A 21,829-nucleotide genomic window follows, 5' to 3' on the forward strand; every position below is an offset into this window, starting at 1 on the left:
TCACAAAGACATTTGCACTAGAATGTTTATTGCAGCTCAATTCACAATTGCCAAGACATGGAAGCAACCCAAGTGCCCATCAACCCATAAATGGATTAACAAACTGTTGTATATGTATACCACAGAGTACTATTCAGCCGTAAGAAAAGATGGAAACTTTATATCTTTTGTGTTTAGCTGGATGGAACTGAAACACATTCTTCTTAGTAAAGTATCTCAAGAATGGACCAATAGATAAACAACTACATGCTGTCCACACAAAAGAAAACCACAAGTATAGTCTAGTTAGAGAGAGGAAAGGAGGGAAAGATGGAGGGTGATTGGCGAGATCTCACCTAATGTGCACAATGTGAGGGTGTTCTTCACGCCCCCGGGTGAAGTGTTTGACTACCGTTTGAACTTTGCCTTAGAAATGAAAACAGTGTAACCTAAACATTTGTACCTCATATTAATCTGAAATTTTAAAAAAGGGAAAAATGTCAATAGAACAAAAAGAAAAGAAAAACAACAAATAAGAAACATACTTGTTAAGAACTCTCCCAACAGAAAAAAAAGGAAAGAAAAAGCTATTTCACTAAAACATTTTCTAAGACTACCTTGTTACCCATGGTAAAGAAATATAAAATTAAGAGTTGCAAGGGGGGAGGTGCTAACTGGAGAGGTGCATTCATATTCAGTTTGTGAATATTCATGAAGCCATTCCCTTAAAGATATGAATACTTCTATATATCATTATTATAATCCAGTAAAAACTTTTTTAGAATGCAAAAAGAGGGGAAACTTTAAAGAAGTGATAGAGATTTAGATTATATAGGTGAATGCATTTATCAAAACTCACCAAGTACATTTCATTATACGCAAATTTTACCTCAAAAAGAAAGGAAGAAAGAACTATACACAAACACTGAACTCATCCTGAAGTCTTTAGGGGTAAAGTATACTGATGTCTATAATTTATTTTGAAATACATTTCAAAAATGAAATGGATGGATGCAAAAACATTAATTGTAGAATCTGCATAGGGACTATATGGGTATTCACTGTGTAAATTCTTTCACCTTTCATATATATGTGAAATTTTTATAATAAAATTTTGGGAGGATCTAGAGAAATAAGGAAGAACTCTCCCCATTCCTTTATAAAGAGAATGCTGGCTTCAGCACATTGAGGACTCTAGCACATTAGGAGCAATGAGCAGGAGACAGATATCTAGCAAAAATAGCAGCAATTCCTGGGTGAGATGTCCCAGAAGATAATAATGCCCAATGGAACTCAAAGTGCCCAGGTGGAGATGGCTTAGGTGTGAACCCTGGAGAGATTCCTTCAGGAGGTTTAGGTGGCAGAGACACCATATGGTAACCAGAGCAAGTTAAGAAGACCATGGTAAAAAGCTATGCAATTGATGTCAAGATTCATTAATGGATACATGTGAGATGTACCCTGGGATTTGTATTATTATATACAATCAAGCTGTCAGTTTCACTCATTGGCATTTCTGTAAATCACAAATGTCTAAAGTATTTATCACTGTGATACAAGATGAGGGATTTGAAACAATCTGCTGTGGTTCACATGTTAGGTTGAAGAAAAGTTTGTTACAATCTTCATTAAGGTCAAACTTTTTCAATAATTTCCAGTTACATAAAGCACTGTATTTGTATTCTAAGAAGATTGAAAATACAGCTAAATAAAACAAATAAAAACATTTGCTTGAAATTGGTACCTATGTCTGTATACATGACAGTTGCATTAAATAAAGACAATGGGTACTAAAATAAAAGAATGCATATTTTCTCCATTATTCCTCTAGTTTCAGAGACATAGTACCCTAAGAATTCATTTCCTAATCCAGGCTTTCTTGATTGCTACTATGTGATCCTAGGGAATGAGTTTTCATTTCATCCACTCTAACACATATGGTATGTAAGAGAAAACAACCTCCCACAATCATGATCCCCTTTCAATGTCTTTTTAGGGTTTTACTGATATTTTGCTGGAAAGAGTCATGCATGGGGGAGCCAACATTACAGGTTTCCAGATTGTCAATAACGAAAACCCTATGGTTCAGCAGTTCATACAGCGCTGGGTGAGGCTGGATGAAAGAGAATTCCCTGAAGCCAAGAATGCACCACTAAAGGTAATGTTCCATGGCATGTGAAAACCTAAGGCCAGCTTTTCAAAGCATCACAGTATGGTCTTCATATACTAACGGTCATCCTGTGATCAAGTAATCTTCCCCCAGAAGTGATTCAAAGATGCTAAAAAAAACAACTGCAGGTGATGCTATTGCATTTGAAAACTAAACTCCTGAATAAAGAAGCAATTGAGAATAAGATCTTTTAAAATCCAGTGTTTGGGAATAAGTTAACTTAATTTTTAATGAATTTCATTTGTAATATGTTCATAGCAATTTACAATATTACAAGAACCTGAGCCAGACAAAGAGTGGGGGCAGTGGGAATAGGTAAAGAAGATTGATAGTATAAAACCGAAAATTAGATTTTACATTATTTATGTGATTGCTTGGTGTTAATAAGTTTCATGAATCTCAGTACACCCAAGTGAATTAGGCTCTAATACAGAGTGTGTATTGCCTATATATATATTGAATGGAAATGTTTTCCTGCTTGCAAAGTGTCTTCAAAAATAATTAGATTACCTAAGTTGCTCACTTTTACAATATCAAGATAAGAATATTAAAAGCAAAGTCATGCTTAAAATGCACATTTTATATGTATTCCCCTATGGCTAGAAATCCTATTATTTAAAAATCAGGAATTAAAACAAATAAATTAGGGGGAACTTACTCATGTTACACAAAGTACTTTTCAAATGAATTTTTTAAGTAACTCATTCTCTTGTTGCACTGATTCAAGCATGAAATAGACTTTAAATTCTTTCTTCCTGATATAGTGAAAAGTATGTACCATGACTGTGATACAAGATAAGGGATCAAAATAGGAGCAGAACCCTTTTCTAAAAAAGAAAAAGGGATGAAAGATCTCCCTTCTCATGGTTTCAAGATACTTGTCCTCTCATCCTTTCTCCCTGGCAATAAAAGAATAGGAGAGTAGAGTAGGGAACATAGGCCAGAGAAGACTTATGTTCTATACCACCTAGCCAGGTCCATTCTAAATGGGTCACATCAGAACAGAATATAAGTGAGATCTAGTATTATCCAATTGGTATGTTCTAGAGAACTGTGAGTTAGACATCATTTTTTTTTTCATTCACTTAAGCCACTCACTAGTTGTTGTTATAGTAATTGTATATGCCAGATTTTTCTAGGATAGTCCTGTTTTTTAAAAATTCTGTTCCATGGACAGATCAAGTATCCTGATTTGATTCAGTGAATATGGTCACAATCCCTATGATGAGCCCTTTATAATCAAAAAATTTTAATGTACTAAACTGATATTTATCCTCCCTCAACATTTAGGTGAGCTTATACTGATTCAGATTTTCATAAAACCACCTATGCACAGTTATGCTTAGATTTAGCAGATAAAAAGTAAAAGAAATAAATTTGTTTATTCAATATTTTAACAGGTACTTGCATTAGGCACAAAAAGGGTAAAAACTATGAAAAAGGTTTCAGAGTAATTGATGCCTGCTCTGAAATGATAGAGCATGTATGTACAAAAGAGAAGGAAGACAATCTCAGCTATGGTGTACCCATTGATAATGTCTGGAATGTATAATGTAAATTCTAGAACCTGCTGAGAAGAACTGTTCAGGATTATAAGTCAAAAAATCCTTTGAATAACTTAAGAAAATGGAATATTTAAGTAAATGGTTATAAGTTTCAGATAAATTTTGCTTGGTACTAGCAATTATAAAACCTTGCACCATATCCATTAGAGAAAAAGTCCACTCTAAAAATTGATGTACACTATTTTTGATTAGGAAATAAAGTTGTCTAGAGATCAGAGATCCTAATGCTTAATTTACTCTTGTGTTTTCTTTTTGGCTTGAGGGGGCATTCTAACACCTTGATAAATAGAAACTGAAATAAGTAGAAAATTAAATTGCTCTCTTGGCATGGTTTGGAAGGAACTGTATTAAGATTGCTGACAATTTATGCAGTCAGCAAGAAAGAAAATCACCACCATGTTGCCTTTATGCATTGCAAGGATGGGCAGACACAAAGAGTTTTCTTCATGAAAGAACTTATGTCCCCTGTTATAGTCATACTTGATGATTTGCTTCTGAAAGAAAAGTAACATGAGAAAAATCAGAAAAGTAAATTGATGTTATAGAGACAATAATGTGTTCACCCCAATTGTATTGGGACATACTGTTCTAGAAAGAAAGAGAGTTCCCCTTAGGACACTTTGCTACACTGTTTGAAAAGTCAATGGTATTCTGTATTCTACTGGTATTTGTCACTCTTGAAAAACAGGGGCCACCTTATTTTAATCATACTGTTGTTGATTCATTTAATGAAAAATCATCCACTATTTCAAATTGCAGATAATCAGACAATCCCTTGTATTAAGTGACTGACCTCATCTATACTAGAGCATATCAATATGCCCAAGGAACACAAAGTAAGTGTTCTTGTCTGAAAGAGCCAACATTATGAAGTGTTGCCTAAGAATTGTCAACGTTATCAGATTTAAAAGTCAATAACAATTGTAATTTTCTACAATTGAAAACCAGCTTTGGGTTTTGCTACCCCCCAGGAAACAAAAACTGATTTATTGCTGGCCAGAAGTCCTAGCTCACCAGAAACATGGTCCAGACAGAAATGATTAATGTTTCTCTCCAAATTAATTTCAAGCTGCCTAACTTAGCTATTTTCATTTTCCCCTAAGTAAACACCAGATCTGAATTTTCTATTACAAATAGCAATAACCCAGCCTTGCTTTAGGATATGCTATTTCTTCTCCAATCTATATATGCCATCCTTTAACTTCACACATATTTCTTCCTCTATAAAAGACCTGGCCTTTTAGTAGTCATTCACTCAATATGAAAAACAGTATTGAGAGCAAGAGAGAGATTCCCTTGAGCCATTTGATCTTAATAATCTCAACATGTGCACACATGAGTTAAGAGACATCATTTCAGAATGAATCAAAGTCAGGCTTTCCCAGTGAGATCTCTTGACTCAAATAATTAGGAAAGAGATTGCATAGAGAAAGAGGTAGAGATGAATGAAAATTATAAGGAACAAGGCAAGTTTTGAGGGTGTCATTTGTCATGATATCTTGTTTTCCATCCACCCATTTCAGTACACATCTGCATTGACACACGACGCAATACTGGTCATAGCAGAAGCTTTTCGCTATCTGAGGAGGCAGCGCGTGGATGTGTCCCGCAGAGGCAGTGCTGGAGACTGCTTAGCAAATCCTGCTGTGCCCTGGAGTCAAGGAATTGATATTGAGAGAGCTCTAAAAATGGTAAAGACCACAATGGGTTACTGAGGGGGGAAGGATTATTGATGGGTTATGAAGACACAAAAAGATGAAATGTCAATCCTGAGAGAAGACACACTAAAAGGCATAAGAACCCAGTCTGTATAATCTCAGAGTGTGGCTCGGTGCCTGTGGCTCAAGTGGCTAAGGCGCCAGCCACATACACCTAAGGTGGTGGGTTCGAATCCAGCCCAAGCCCACCAAACAGCAATAATGGCTGCAACCAAAAAATAGCTGGACGTTGTGGCAGGCGCCTGTCAGGTCCCAGCTACTTGGGAGGAAGAGGCAGGAGACTCGCTTGAGCCCAGGAGTTGGAGGTTGCTGTGAGCTGTGATGCCACAGAACTCTACTCAGGGGAACAGCTTGAGGCTCGGTCTCAAAAAAAAAGAATCTCAGAGTGTGCAAAGAGGATGAGTATGAATATTTACTCACTCAAATTTAAAAATCTAAAAATAGGAAGGTTCTTCCTTGAAGCTCAAAAAATAGTAAATTTCAGGTGAATGAATAGTTGATCATGTGCTATACTGTGGATAGTAAATGGAACTCAGTACCCTTAAAAGTACGGATTGGGTGAGCAAATAGGTTTGAAAGATTCAAACCTTCCAAAAATATGACATTTCTTAGGGAGATTGTGATATTCTATAAGATACTCCTAACTTCAAGGTAGACAATTACAAAGGATAACAGTGTCCCCTGGCTTATCAGACAAATGTAGCCTGGATAGACTGTGGAACTGAACCAATGTGGTAGGATTTCTGTTGTCAAAAAGAACACTCATCCTACTCTACATGGTAAGATGGAGGAACATGCTACGTTTCTAGGCCTACTTAAGAAGCTTTTGTCCAATGGTGCAAAGAAAAAGCCTGAAGAAAAGTACAAGGAATCAATGGATAGACAGTCAAATAGGTCACTTGTTTTTAGTATTTACTGGGTAGGAGATCATTTAAGGCTTAAATAAGTGTCCCTTGAACAGATTTCATTATTTATACCAAGAGCAGCATTACCCATTCATTGAAGCTTTCCAAGCAAGAGCTCTTTCCTGAATATTTTGCTTTATGCCACATGTGCCTGTATGCATTAAAATGAGCCTTCAAGAGTACAAGAATCTCTTATTTCTACTTATTTAATTATCCTGATTTGGGGGCATCCAAATCAACAAAGAGATAGGCAATGATAAGATATTTCTGTGCACAACCTAGCAACGAAGAATTTGTAACAGCCTCGCAACACACATCATTTTGTGTAGTTGGCTCTCTTACTGCCTCCTTAAATTTGCCAAGTGGTAGCATTCAATCAAGAGGGGTTAGTAGCCCCTGTGTCTCTCTCCAAGAAAGAGACATGACTCATTCTCCCATCATGCAGATTTTCATGTCATTATGTCAGTTCCTTAACAAATGCCCTTAGTGTAGTTTTATGGAGGTAGCACTGCACAATTTTGAAAAGCAGTTAATTAAATTCAACCTTCAGAGCAGTTACAAGATTTGTATTGTCAGGTGAAATGTAATGATGAGTGAAATATAAAACTCCCTCAGAATGAATCAAAAGGAGTTTTCATCAACAAAACCTCAAGGGGCAAGAGCCAATATCTCCAATTGACTCCCCATTCATGACACAAATAACCACCTTCCCCAATAGAAAATTTGCTACCAGAATAAAGGACAAGACATAAATTTAACTGGAGAAAAAATGAGATTGATTATACTATTTCAGAGAAAATTTTCTGCATGTCAAACTGACTGATAAAGCTGCAAGTGAAGCAAGTAACCTTCCTTCCCAGGTCCTAAAGATCAGACACTTACCCAAAAAGGATAGTTTACGTCAGTCTACTTCCTAATGCTCCAGATAGGCTAGAAAGCATTCACCTCCAGACCAGTCTCTTCCTAATGCTCCAGATAGGCTAGAAAGCATTCACCTATTCCCAAAGTAGGCAGTGCTTCAGTAAAACTGCACTATGCGGGGGTCCTCAAACTTTTTAAACGGGGGGCCAGTTCACTGTCCCTCAGACCATTGGAGGACCGGACTGTAGGCCCCGGGACGAGTTGGCTGCTAAGCAGGACAGGCAGCAGCGGCAAAAACACCCAGCGAGCCGGATAAATATCCTAGGCAGGCCACATATGGCCCATGGGCCGTAGTTTGAGGATGCCTGAGAAGGAGTGCAAAGAAACATAGTTTGAAATACTAAATGCTTTACTACATTAAAAGAAATCCCATTTTATTTGAGATAATTAAAAGTGAGATTGCATGATGTAAAAGCATACCTCATTCTGACTCGTACATAGTTATTTCTCAATAAATCATTCTCTTTCCTCAAAGAAATCTGGCAAACAAAATCATTGCCTGACACAGGCTCCTATGAGGCCTGTTTTAATGAATAAATAAGCACACCATTTATTCAGTAAATATTCACCGAGCACCTATGACTATGTATCAGGCTCTATGTTAGTGTGTAAACATGAAATAAGATGAGGGGAGCTTACATTTAAATTGTTAATATGCAAGCAAATGCTTTAAAATATCCTAAAGCCACTTGCAAACTGGGTAATTATTCTCACTATCTGCAAGTAGTACAAAGATCAACCTCAGCATGGTTTCCTGAAATATCTGTCACCAATTCTCAGTCACTGAGATTTGTTCAATCAACATTTATTGAGCACCTGCTCTATTCCACATGTTGTATTGTTGCTGAAAACACAAGGGGGAGGGAAAGCCTCTTATTTAGTGTTGCTCCTAATCTAGGTGGGTAGCTGGAAACTACCCAAAATAGATGATTAAAATGTTATGGTTAAATTCTACATGGTGTAAAAATGGATTAAGGAAGGGATCCCAGATAGGATGGTGGGACACTGTCACTGATATTCAATACTGGACCACATCCTTAAAACTATGCTTCTGTCTGATTAGTAGTGCAATTCTACTTCTGCTTACCAAATATATATATATATATAGATATATTTTTTTTTTTTTTTTGGCCGGGGCTGGGTTTGAACCTGCCACCTCTGGCATATGGGGCCGGAGCCCTACTCCTTTGAGCCACGGGCGCCACCCTACTTACCAAATATTTGAATGATGGGGGTTGAAATCTCTTGGACACAAGTTGACTATTGTTCAATTCATAGATCACATTCGGATAGTTTGGGTCTTTAGAAACATACAATTTTAAGGAGACTTGAAGCCCTTGCTATTTTCAGTAACGAAGGATTTCCTTAGTAAATTGCTATGCCATTGTCTTTCCTAGAATTCAGTGCCCAAAATGAACTATAAAGAGCCCTTCCTGTAGCAATATATGCACCAGTCCCATCCCACTGGATAAGTAATTTCTATCTCAACAAAGGTCTTTTTCTTCAACTAGAAGTGTGACATCACCTTCTCCACAAGCCTAGGCTGACCATAGTACTTAGGTTTGTTGAGCCAGTTGGACAAGTACCTTGTTTTCGATTCATCACGTTGGAGCATTTCTCTTTCAACAGGAATTCCACAGTCTCCTACCAGTAGCGACAAGGCCCTTTCCTTATAAAAAATATTCCCTAATTTTTGACAACAATTTTCCCTTCTGTAACACAAGCCCATTACCACTTCTGACATATTTGACAGTTTGTTATTTTCTATAAGTGATGAAAAAGTATTCCATCCTTTCAACCTAGGAAAACAAGACAGATTCTTTTTCTTTGAAGTGAAGTATTTGACCCTTACTCTCCAGATGAGTAATGCAAGTGGTTAACAATAATGACATATTTATTGAGAGTCTTTCATCCACTGTCCCTGCACTGACTATAAAATACGAGCAGAGATGGAGTCTTATTAGTTCATAAAGCTGGGCCCAGACTTAGGAGAAATTGTGACCTACATGAAACCTGAATTTGGCATCCAAAATAGGTTTTGGGGCTTCTGATATTTTTATCTTTCTTATCTGGCGCTCCATACTCCTGACCCCTTAAACTTGACAAATTTCAAAACTGTTGGATTATTCCTCCATGGGTTAGCTCTCCACTACCTGTCTGTATTTGGACATAGATTAAATAAGAAAAGGAAAGCTGAGTCCTGTCTCTGCAGTAGCTGGTAAAGATCTAACCCTCACAAGAAACAGAACTAAATTAATTTTGATTAACAATAATGATAGTTAATATAGCTAGCATGTACTATAATGCTTACTACATGTCAGACTATTTTAAATACCATATATATATAACTCCTTTAATCCTCCCAACTGCTCTGAGAAATAGGTACTACTAGGATTTCCCATTTTACAGATTAGGACACTGAGGTAGAAAAGCATTAATGAAAATGCCCAAAGCCATCCAGTTATTAAGTGATGAAGCTAGAATATGAACCTAGGAGCTCCATAGCCCACGCTACTGATACCAGATCATTAGGATTACTAAGACTCAGCTGTGGCCCTCAAGGAACTCACAGTTTCGAATGCATTACCCGAGTTCAGGGAGTAGCTTGAAGAGTATTCTTTTTTTTTTTTTTTTGACGGAGCCTCAAGCTATCCCCCTGGGTAGAGTGCCATGGCATCATGCTCACAGCAACCTCCAACTCCTGGGCTCAAGTGAGTCTCCTGCCTCAGCCTCCCAAGTAGCTGGGACTACAGGCGCCCGCTACAGCGCTTGGCCATTTTTTGGTTGCAGCCATCATTGTTGTTTGGCGGGTCCGGGCTGGGGATTTGAACCCACCACCTTAGGTGTATGTGGCTGGCGCCTTAGCCGCTTGAGCCACAGGCGCCGAGCCGAAGAATATTCTTTAAGAAGGGAATAGTGGAAACTGAAGATCCTTGAAAAAGTGGTAGTGGAGCCCTCACTATATCATATAGGTATCAGCGTCTCATATATATTCAATGCTTCATAACTAAAAGGCAGATTGAGAAAATAGTGCAGAGAAAATGAACACCTATCTGTATGGATTTGATCGGGTGCATAGCGCTCAATGACTCAAGATACAAATACTCCAAGATTTCAAGATCTGTCAATAGACCTCATCGCAAGCACTAAGATATTATTTTAAAATTTTACATTTTTCCTTTCCTACCAGGTGCAAGTACAAGGAATGACTGGAAATATCCAATTTGACACTTATGGACGTAGGACAAATTATACCATCGATGTATACGAAATGAAAGTCACTGGCTCTCGAAAAGTAAGTGACCAAAACACATATCTAAAAAAATCTCTCAAGAGACAACACTTAGATACAAGAATATAGGCGTTAGGAAACACACACAAAGCAAATTCCTATGCATTGTTTTTACGTTTTCACTTCACGAGGGATGCAGATCCGATGCCCAAAGTTGTTTTTTAATCAAATGATCCACCTACACTTGTTTTTCCACCTACACATTTTTAAAGGAGGATTTCCTTCTGAAGCTCGTTCGATTAAAGTTGTAGACCCATGAGTTATTAACAGCTTCCTACAATGAAGGGAAAGGGTCACAAATTTTATAGAATGTTGTTATTGAAACAGAAGCTTCCAAAGGACATATGGTTTTAGCAAAAGAATTAGAAAAATAGGTATTTTTCCACTTTGCCAATTCGCCCACCAAATAAACTCTAAACACAGCACCTTTCCCTTTGGAGAATTCTCTGAATTTTATAATGATCACTTTGTTTCTGTCATACTAATAGTTAAGTTATTCATGAAGTGGGAATTTATCCTTTACTTTAGAACGTAAAATATTTTGTGTCATTCCTATGGGAGGCTCACTGCTTTCTTACCTCTCCCTCCCCACTGTCCTATAGTTCAAAACAAAATAATTTTTACTATAAGACTTTTAAGAAATAAAAAGTCTGATAATCCTTTATCAGATTAAACTATTTTACAAAACATCAGTAAGGGTGAGGTAGGGACAGAACCCTCAGGATGAAGAAACTGCACATCTGTGTGTGTGTCAGTGTTGAGGTCCTGGCAGGAGTGGCATGACTGAGGGGTACAAGGATGGCAATCCTTGCAAAGCTCAAGCTACTGGGGGAAAACCAAGTTTTGTTCCATAACAGCATTTGCATTTTATGCAGTACTTTTTGAGTGAAAAATATGCATTCAGGTAAAATGTCTGCTCTTTCTAGGCTGGCTACTGGAATGAATATGAAAGGTTTGTGCCTTTCTCAGATCAGCAAATCAGCAATGACAGTGCATCCTCAGAGAACCGCACCATAGTAGTAACTACCATTCTGGTAAGTGTGGACAGAAGGTAGGTGGGCCTTCTGTCCAGTAAGACATCTATTTTCTGAAAAGCATTATTCATTTACTAGGGAAGACCTCAAGTTCAAAAAGTGAAAGCAGGGCACTCAGAAAAATCTCAAATTATCTTTCCATGATGTCATTTAAGAATGTATATAATAATTTGGAAACATTTCAGATATCATTCTCCTCTTTCCCCCTGCCCCCATCCCCATAGGACTGATCCTTCACCCAGACTTGAAACCTAATTCTTCATTGTAGGGGAGGGAGGCAGTATTATCTGGAGAAGAGAGTAGATGAGTGTTCTAATATTAGGTCTACCACTAACCTGTATAGCTGTGCAAGTCACAACTTCTCTGAGCCTTAGGTTGTTGTTTTCTTAATGTATGGAAGGATCATAATAATAATCTCCTACATATGTCATAAGACAATTTCAAGGTACAATTTACCACATGAAGAAGCTTTTCTGCTAAACTCAAAGCACTGCTAAAATGTGAGATAGTATTCTCATTTTAAAACATGTTTCTAAAAGCTGATTTGTTTTTACTGAAACAAGCATAAACCTGGGTTAAAAACAAGTATACCACTAAGTGAGAAACTATGACTAACAGAATCAGACGTGGCTGAAGTTTATATTTCATTTAAATATGCATATCAAATATTCCATTTGTCTTAGGAACTGTACTAGGCCCTAGAATATAAAAAATGAAAAAGCCTCAGCTGGCCGTGGTTCGTCCATGGTAAATCTTGAGAAATCAAAGGCAGTTTACCTTCATGTAACTAAGGAAAATGACTCTTTCCAATGTGACTAAATTGAAGACATTAGAGGCGAAAACTATTCTTTCCTTCAAGTTTTCATGAAGAACTTAAATCCTTCTATACTGTAAGTCATCAGTTAAGGACTCCAAAAAATATGTGGCACAGTGAATTGTCAATTGAGGCTCTTCTGCTTATTAAGTCAACGTTTTAAAGGCACTTTTCACACACCAAATCTCAATAGCTACAGAAGGTAAAAATTCATCATTACATTTATCATCTCTTAGAAAAATGTATAAGAGTAATCCTTTGCTCTTGCTTCTGGTCCCAAAGGAATCACCATATGTAATGTATAAGAAGAACCATGAGCAACTGGAAGGAAATGAACGATATGAAGGCTATTGTGTAGACTTAGCCTATGAAATAGCCAAACACGTAAGGATCAAGTACAAATTGTCCATTGTTGGCGATGGGAAATATGGCGCAAGGGATCCAGAGACTAAAATATGGAATGGCATGGTTGGGGAACTTGTCTATGGGGTGAGTTTTTTGTCTACTGTGTTTTCATTTACCTCTATGATTTCCAACTAACAAAGAAGTTAGAGGATTTGACTTTCAAGTGCAGTATTTATCCAACTGTGTTGTTTTCTTATAGTCTTAAAATTTTTTTTTTCTTCTACACTTGAACTTTGTAAAGGTAGGTTGTCAATAGCATCCCTTGAGCAATGGGATTATTTTACTAAAAGGAAAGAAGAATTGGAGGAGGTGTTATTTGGTAACATTAAGCACAGCCTGCCCTCTCTTGAAAATCTGTTCCTTGCGTGTTCTCTAGCTCTAGCAGCAGAATTGCCACCCACATAGTTGCCTAATCATCCCCACCCTCTCTCCTCATTGTTCCCATCATATCTAGTCAGTCACCATGTCCTGTGAATTCTACTCTGACACTTCTGAAATCCAGACACACCGTCATCACTTTAGTTAAGGTTCTTAGCATTTGTCAGTCATTTAACTGTTTTCCCTGTCTCCATTCTTGCTCTGACAAATAAGGTCTCCACATTATTGTAATTTCTCACTTTAAAAACCAGGATAAAATTAAAATTCCTTCATAGGCAAATAAGGCATTTTAATCTATCACTCACCTACCTGTCTAGTTTTATCTTTCATTTTCATACCCAATGTTCCAGCTATAGTAAAATATGTGCTGTTCCCTGAATGTGCCAAGCTCTCACTTAGGTTATGCCGGGAGGCACGTTTGCCTCTCTTTAGCCTGCTAACACTAACTGGTAGTCCTCTGGAACTCAGAGGTGATATCTCTTTCAGGAAGCCTTCTCTATTCCCATCTACCCACCTGCAGTCTGGGTTAGGTGACCTTGCTTTTTTCTTCTTTCTAGTACTTTTGCATTTGTATAGTACTTCTAAACCTGTATTGTAATTATCTACTTAGAAGTCCAGTTTCCCTATTAGACCATGAACTCTTTGAGGACAGAAGACATATCTAATTCATTTTTATATCCCAGGAACTCAAACGCTTTATAAATACTTCTCAATTCAATGAATGAATAAGTGCATAGAAGGCATCGTAAAGGATGTGGTTCTAAGCTAAATGCAAAAGAATTAATACTGATAATTAGGGCTTGTAAGAAGGGCACAGTGGCATCCTCAGAGCTCCTCAATGACTTAGTTTTAATGGGAATGTCAGATCTTAATCCAATGAGGCATGAGATAAGCAGAATTGGACGTAAGAACTGCCCATGAGGAGAACCAGTCACTAGAGAACTAACACAGGTGATGATCACTAAATAAGTAGAACTTTCCACTTCCACTTTTTTAGTTATTTTAAAGCATACCATAACTAAACCCTCTGGGCTTAATTCTAACCTACAAGGATTATTTGCAAAAGATTGGTCCCTGTCTAGACAACAAATAAGGAGAAGACAGAGGAATCCAGGAAGTAGAGATACTAAGATGTCTCAGCTGACAAGAAACAAACGTCCAGTACTATCTATTGGGCTAAGGTTCAGGAGAATAACTCTAGTGCTTGAGATAGGAACCAGCAAAAATAAGGTATAGAGTATTGGGGTCGCTAAATAAGTTTCTGGAACAGGCCTTTGGGAAGAAGCACAAAGGCAGAAACTCATTTCTAAAAATAAGGGAACAGAAAGGGAACTAAGGCTTAAAATGAGGCTGGACCCCAGGTGTCAAAACTGGAGCACCATTCTTAGATAAGCAGAAAGACGACTTGAACTTCAGCCCCCATCTCTGGTGCTGAGGCCAATTATGTCCTATCTTGGGTCAAGTTTGTTCCTGGTAACTAGAGCAAGACTGAGTAGCAAAGGAGATTCAAGTGAATCCAGACGAGAAAAAGAAAACAAAATTCTAATATCAGAGAGGGCTGAACAAGGGACAGAGCACTTGTGATGATTTCTAAAGACCCTAAGAAGCTATGAAACCCCTTGACACAGCTCTAACCTCTTATTTTATAAGTTGGTGATAAAACCTTCTCTTTCCTGTCCTTCGTCTCCCCCAACACTTAGGCTCCAAGAGATCTTGTCCTGCTTACAGCTCTCCTTTGCTCTTGGCACATCACTTTTGGCTTTATGAATCAGTGTCTGGCATATAGTAATGCCTAGCCAATATTTGTTACATTGACAATAGTGGGACATAATCCTGTAATAACCATATTACTATTATCAATCTATACAATTTATATATTTACTTATTGCCAAATACTGTGCTAAGTGCTTTACAGCATTAAATAATTTACTTTCACAACATGCCTCCAAGGAAGGTAATGTTACTAACCTTCTTCAACACGTGAGAAAAATAAGGCCTAGAAATGTAAAGTCACAATCCAAAGACCAAACAGCTTTAGCCACTATCTTAGTCCATTCAGACTGCTATAACAAAATACCATAAACCAGGTAGCTTATAAATAACAGAAATTTATTTCTCACAGTTCTGGAGGCTAGAAGTCCAAGATCAAGGCAGATTCATTTTGTGGTGAGGAGTCAATTTCAGGCTTATAGATAGTGCCTTCTTGCTGTGTCCTCACATGATGGAAGTGGTGAAGGGTGTCTCTCTTGGACTTCTTTTATAAGAGATCTAACTAATCCCATTCATGAAGGCTTTGCTCCCATGACCTAATCATTTCCCAAAGGCCCTACTTTCTAATACCATCACCTTGGGGATTTCAATGTACAAAAGAGGTTCCAACATAGGATGGGGTGTGACAGAAACATTCAGATCATACCAGTGACACTATGATTTGAACCCCAGTCATCAACTCTGAATTCCACTGTTTTTATTTTCAATATTTCATTTATTTTTTTATTTCTAATTATTATGCATACTTAATAGTTGTTTATCTTTATTGGGTACGTGTGTTGTTTTGATATAGGCATACAATGTGAATTAATCAAATCAGGGTAACTGGGGTATCCATCACCTCAGACATTTACCATTTATTTGTGTTAGGAACTTTCCAATTCCACTTTTTTAGGTATTTTAAAGCATACCCTAATTTGTTGTGGCTTATAGTCACTTTGCTATTCTATCAAATATTGGTCATCCTACCTATTTAACTGTATTTTTGCACCTGTTAACCATCCTCACTTTATCCTTCCCTCCCTGCTACCCTTCCCAGCCTCTGGTAACTCTCATTCTACCATTTGCCTCCACAAGACCAATTGTTTTCAATGTTTAGCTCCCACATATGGTGAGAACATGTGAGAATTGTCTTTCTGGGCTTGACTTATTTCACTTAACATTCTCTCATTCTATCCATGTTGTTGCAAATGGCAGGATTCCATTCTTTTTATGGCTATATAATATTCCATCATGTGTATGTACTACAATTCCTTTATCCATTCCTCTGTTGATGGATACCTTAGGTTGATTCCAAATCTTCCCTATTGTATATAGTGCTGCAATAAACATGGGGTACAGATATTTTTGTGATATACTAATTCCCCCTCCTTTCAATATATACCCAGCAGTGGAATTGTTGTGTAATATAGTACTTCTATTTTTAGCTTTTTGAGGAAGCACTGTACTGTTTTCCATAGTGGTTGCACTAAAATTACATTACCACCAACAATGATGATGGTTCCTATTTCTCACTGGTGTTCATTATTGCCTTTCTTTTTGACAAAAGCCATTTTAACTGGGTAAAATGTATTTCATTACAGTTTTAATTTGCCTTTCTCTGATAATTGATAATGTTGAGAAATTTTTCATATACTTGTTAGCTATTCATATATCTTCTTTTGAGAAATACCTATTCAGATCCTTTGATAATTTTTAACTGGATTATTTTATTTTTTCCTATTGAGTTGTTGAAGCTTCTTATATGTCCTACTTTTTAATGCCTTACCAGATGGGTAATTTGTAAACATTTTCTCCCATTCTATGGGTTGTCTTTTCTCTTTGTTGATTATTTCCTTTGCTGTGCAGAAAGTCTTCTAGCTTGATGTGATGCCATTTGTCCAATTTTGTTTTGGGTGCCTGTGCTTTGGAGGTATAACTCAAGAAATCATTGCACAAACCAATATCCTAAAGTGCATTTCCCCAAACTTTTCTTTTAGTAGTTTCAGAGTTCCATATCCTAGATTTAAGTCTTTAATTCAATTTGATTTGGTTTTCCTACATGGTGAGAGATAAGGGTCTAGTAGTCTTCTGCATATGGATATCCAGTTTTTTCCAGCACCATTTATTGAAGAGACTGTCCTTTCCCCAGTGTACGTTCTTGGTACCTGTGTCAAAGATAAATTCATTATAGATATGTGGATTTATTTCTGGGTTCTCTTTTCTGTTTCACTGGTCTGTGTCTGTGTTCATGCCAGTACCATGCACTTTTGGTTACTACAGCTCTTTAGTATAACTTTAAATCAGTTAATGTGATTCCTCCAGTTTTTTTGTTTGGTTTTGTTTATTTTGTTTTGTTGCTCAGGAAAGTTTTGGATATTCTGTGCCTTTTGTGGCTCCATATAAATATTAGCATTACTTTTTCTATTTCTATGAAGAACATCCCTGGTATTTTGATAGAGATTACACTGAATCTCTAGATTGCTTTGAGTAGTATGGACATTTTAACAATATTGATTCTTTCAATCCACAAGCTTGGGGTACCTTTCCATTCCGTGTTGGGGTGTGTGTGTGTTTTCTCTTAATTTCATCAGTGTTTTATAGTTTTTATTATAGAGATCTGTCATTTATTTGGTTAATTTATTCCTAAGTATTTTATTTTATTTGTAGCTATTATAAAGGGATTATTTTCTTGGTTTCTTTTTCAGATTGTTTACTGTTGGCATATAGAAATGCCACAGATTTTTATATTTGATGTTGTATCCTGAAACTGAACTGAATTTGTTAATAAGTTGTAAAGTTTTTAAGAGTCTATATTTCTCTAGATATAAGATCATATCATCTGAAAACAAGGATAATTTGACTTCTGCCTATCCAATTTGAATGCCCTTTCTTTTTCTTGCCTGACTGCTCTAGCTAGAACTTCCAGTATTATGTTGAATAACAACAGTGAAAGTTGGCATCCTTGTCTTTTTCCAGATCTTATAAGAAGGGCTTTCACTTTTCCCCCACTCTATATGATACTTGCTGTGGGTCTTACATGTGGCTTTTGTCATATTAAGATACATTCCTCTTGTATCCAGTTTTTTGAGCATTTTTATCATGAAGGGATGTTGAATTTTATTGAAGCCCTTTTTCAGCATCAATTGAAATGGTTGTATGTTTTTTGTCCTTTGTTCTCTTGATATAATGTATCACATTGATTTGCATATGTCGAACCATCCTTGCATCTCTGGGATGAATCCCACTTAATTATGATGAATACTCTTTTCAAAGTATTGTTTAATTCAGTTTGCTAGTATTATATTAAGCATTTTTGCATCTATGTTCATCAGGGATATTGGCTGATAGTTTTCTTTTCTTGTTGTGTCTTTGTCTGGTTTGGGTATCAGGACTCATAGAATGACTGTGGAAGCATTCCCTCTTCCTTGATTATTTTGAATAGTTTAAGTAGGATTGATATTAGTTCTTCTTTGAATGCTTGGTAGCAGTCAGCAGTGAAGCCATCAGATCCTGGGCTTTTCTTTGATGGGAGACTTCTTTTTTTTTACACAAGAGTCTCAATCTGTTGCCCTAGGTAGAATGCCATGGTATCCATAGCTCACAGGAATCTCAAACTCTTGGGCTCAACCAATCCTCTTACCTCAGCCTCCTAAGTAGCTGGGACTACAGGTGCCTGCCACAATGCCCAGCTAGTTTTTCTATTTTTAGTAAAGTTGGTCTCACTCTTGCTTAGACTGGTGGTGAACTCCTGAGCTTGGGAGAATTTTTATTACTAAATCTACCTTGTTACTTGTTATTGGTTTATTCAGGTTGTGGATTTTTTCCTGCTTCAATCTGTATAGGTTATATGTATCTAAGAATTTATCCATTTCTTCTAGGTTTTCCAATTTATTGGCATAAAGCTGCTCATAGTAGTCCCTAACGATCCTTTGAATTTCTGCAGTATCAGTTGTAATGTCTCCTTTTTCATCTCTGATTTTATTTAATCAGCTCTCCTCCCTCTCTTTTTTTTTTTCTTTGTTATTCTGGCTAACAGTGTGTCAGGTTTTTTGTTTTTTTCCAAACAACCAACTTTTTGTTTCATTGATCTTTTGTATTTTTTGTTTCATTTATTTCTGCTCAGATCTTCACTATTTCTTTCCTTCCACTAATTTAGAGTTTGGTTTACTCTTGCTTGACAAGATGCATTCTTAAGTTGTTTATTTGAAGCGTTTCTACTTTATTGTTGTGGACACTTATTGCTATATTTTTTCGTCTTATTACTGAGTTTTGTATATCCAATAGGTTTTGATATGTTTTTTTATTTTCATTTATTTCAAGAAATTTTTAAATTTCCCCTTTAATCTCTTCATCGACCCTCTGGTTATTCAGTAGTATCTTGTTGAATTTCCATATGTTTGTATAGCTTCCAATGTTCCTTCTGTTGTTGATTTCTAATTTTATTCCATTGAGATTAGAGAAAATACTTGGTATAATTTCAATTTTTTGAATTTTTTAAGACTTGTTTTGTGGCCTGACATATGGGCTATCCTTGAGAATTATCCATGAGGTGAGGAGCAGAATGTGTATTCTGTAGCTGTTCAATGAAATATTCTATATATATATATATATATATTAGGTCCATTTGTTCTTGAGTATAGATTATGTCCAATGTTTCTTTATTGATTTTCTGTCTGGAAGATCTGCCCAATACTGAAAGTGAAATGTTGAACTCTGCAGTGATTACTATAGTGGGGTCTCTATATATATATTTAACTCTGATAATATTTGCTTTATATATTTGGGTGCTCCAATAAAAATATATATTTTTAGAATGTTTTATCTTCTTGCTGAATTAACCCCCTTTATCATTATATAATGACCTTCTTTGTCTCTTTTTATAGTTTTTGTCTTGAGATCTATTATATTTGATAGAAGTATAATTACTCCTGCTTTTTTTGATTTCTACCTACATGGAATATCTTTTTCCATTTCTTTATTTCCAGGCTCTCTATGTCTTTATAAATAAAGTGTTTCTTATAGACACACATAGTTGGACTCTGTTTTTTCATACATTCAGCCACTCTATGTCTTTTGATTGGAGAGTTTAGTCCATTCACAGAGTAAAGTCAATCTTATTACTTATAGATAAGAACTTACTACCATCATGTTATTATTTGATTTCTTTTAATCTTGTGGTCATCTCTTCTTGCCTTCCTTCCTTCCTGTCTTCTGTTGTTAAAAGTGATTTTCTCTGGTAATGTCTACCTGGTGTAGGTTTTTTTATTTGAAACTAACATGAGGCTTGCAAAAACATTTTATAACTAATTATTTTAAACATATAACAGTTCTGCTTACAAACAAGAAAACAGAAATCTAAAAGAAATTCTATACTTCAACTCCACACCTCCCTTCCTCTGCTTTTGTTGTTTCCATGGATATCTTTTTATACTATCTATCTCTCAAAAAGTTGTTGCAATTGTTTTTGATAGGTTAAAATTTCAGTCTTCTAACTCAAGACATAAGTGGCTTATTATATAGTACAATTTTGGCAATAGAGTATTTTGAATTTGTGTACTTACTATTATCAGGGAGTTCTATTCTTTCAGAAGATTTCTTATTATTCATTAATATCCTTTTTGTTCAGATTGAAGAACTCCTTTTATAATTTCTTGTAGGATGGGTCTGGTGTTAAAAGAAATCTCTCAGCTTTTGTTTGTCTGGAAGAGTCTTTATTTCTATTCATGTTTGGATAATATTTTTGCAGGATATAATATTGTAGGGTTAAGGTTTTTATTCCTTCAGCACTCTAACTATGCCATGCCACTCTCTCCTGGCCTATAAGGTTTCCACTGAGAAGTCTGCTGTCAGATTGCCAGATGTATTGACCCTCATTTATATGTTTTTTTTTTCTTTTTCTTTTTTGTTGCTTCCCTTAGAATTTATTTATCCATGACCTTTGGAAGCTTGATTATTAAATACCTCAAGGTAGTCTTATTTAGGTTAAATGTGCTTAGTGTTCTATGCCCTTCCTGTATATGAACATTGATATATTTCTCTGGAGTTGTAAAGTTATTATTTCTTTGAATAGGCTTTTTACCCCAGTCTCTCTCTCTCTCTCCACCCACCCCCCATCCTCTTTAAAGGCAATCATTCCTGGCTTTGCCTTTGTGAGGCTATTGTCTAGATCTTGTGTGTGTGCTTCATTCTTTTTTTCTTTTTGTTTTCTATTCTGACTGTGTATTTTCAAATAGCTTGACTTCAAGCTCACTAATTCTTTCTTCTGCTTGGTCAGTTCTGCTGTTGAGAGATGTATATCTCAGTTTGCCAATTGGATTTTTAAGCTTCAGAATATTTGCTTTACTTCTTAAAATTATTTTATTCTCTACTAAATTTCTGTAATGGGCTTCTGAATTCCTTCTCTGGGTTGTCTTGAAGTTTGTTGAGTTTCTTCAGGATAGCTATTTTGAATTGTCTGAAAGTTCACATATTTTCAATGCTCCAGGATTGGTCACTGATACCTTATTTAGTTCATTTGGTCAGGTCTTATTTTCCTGGATATTCTTGATGCTTGTGGATGTTTATTGATATTTGGGCATTGAAGAGTTAGATATTATTTTTATCTTCACTGTCTAGGCTTATTTACATCCATCCTTACTGAGAAGGTTTTCCAAATATTAAAAGGTAATTGAGTGTTGTGATCTAAGTCTTTGGTCACTGCACCAATGTCAGCACTGGGAATGCCCTGAGCACAGTAGTATTCTTGCAGATTTGTAGGGTTGGTGGTACCACCTTGGTGAAATTAGGTAAGATAAAAAAAAATTCTCTGGTTTACCAAGCAAAGTCTTTCACTCTCTTCCTTCATTCTCTGTGCTGGGCTACTGGAGGTGGAGGAAGAAATTCATGCTTTTTTTTTT

At 36.4% G+C, this 21,829-nt stretch overlaps 1 protein-coding gene across 2 annotated transcripts in view; it reads left to right on the forward strand.

Annotated features, from left to right (window-relative positions):
* GRIA3 (glutamate ionotropic receptor AMPA type subunit 3) overlaps positions 1-21,829 on the forward strand; it is a 315,536-nt gene that overhangs the window by 212,829 nt on the left and 80,878 nt on the right. For both annotated transcript variants that reach the window (XM_003797025.1, XM_003797026.1), the window contains exons 6-10: positions 1,976-2,137; positions 5,238-5,405; positions 10,449-10,553; positions 11,477-11,584; positions 12,681-12,887. In XM_003797025.1, the coding sequence (XP_003797073.1) occupies positions 1,976-2,137; positions 5,238-5,405; positions 10,449-10,553; positions 11,477-11,584; positions 12,681-12,887 (750 nt within the window). The remainder of the gene's footprint in view (positions 1-1,975; positions 2,138-5,237; positions 5,406-10,448; positions 10,554-11,476; positions 11,585-12,680; positions 12,888-21,829) is intronic.

The sequence above is a fragment of the Otolemur garnettii genome, unplaced genomic scaffold (assembly GCF_000181295.1).
Source record: "Otolemur garnettii isolate 467f Iridium unplaced genomic scaffold, OtoGar3 scaffold00110, whole genome shotgun sequence".
Classification (NCBI taxonomy): domain Eukaryota; kingdom Metazoa; phylum Chordata; class Mammalia; order Primates; family Galagidae; genus Otolemur; species Otolemur garnettii.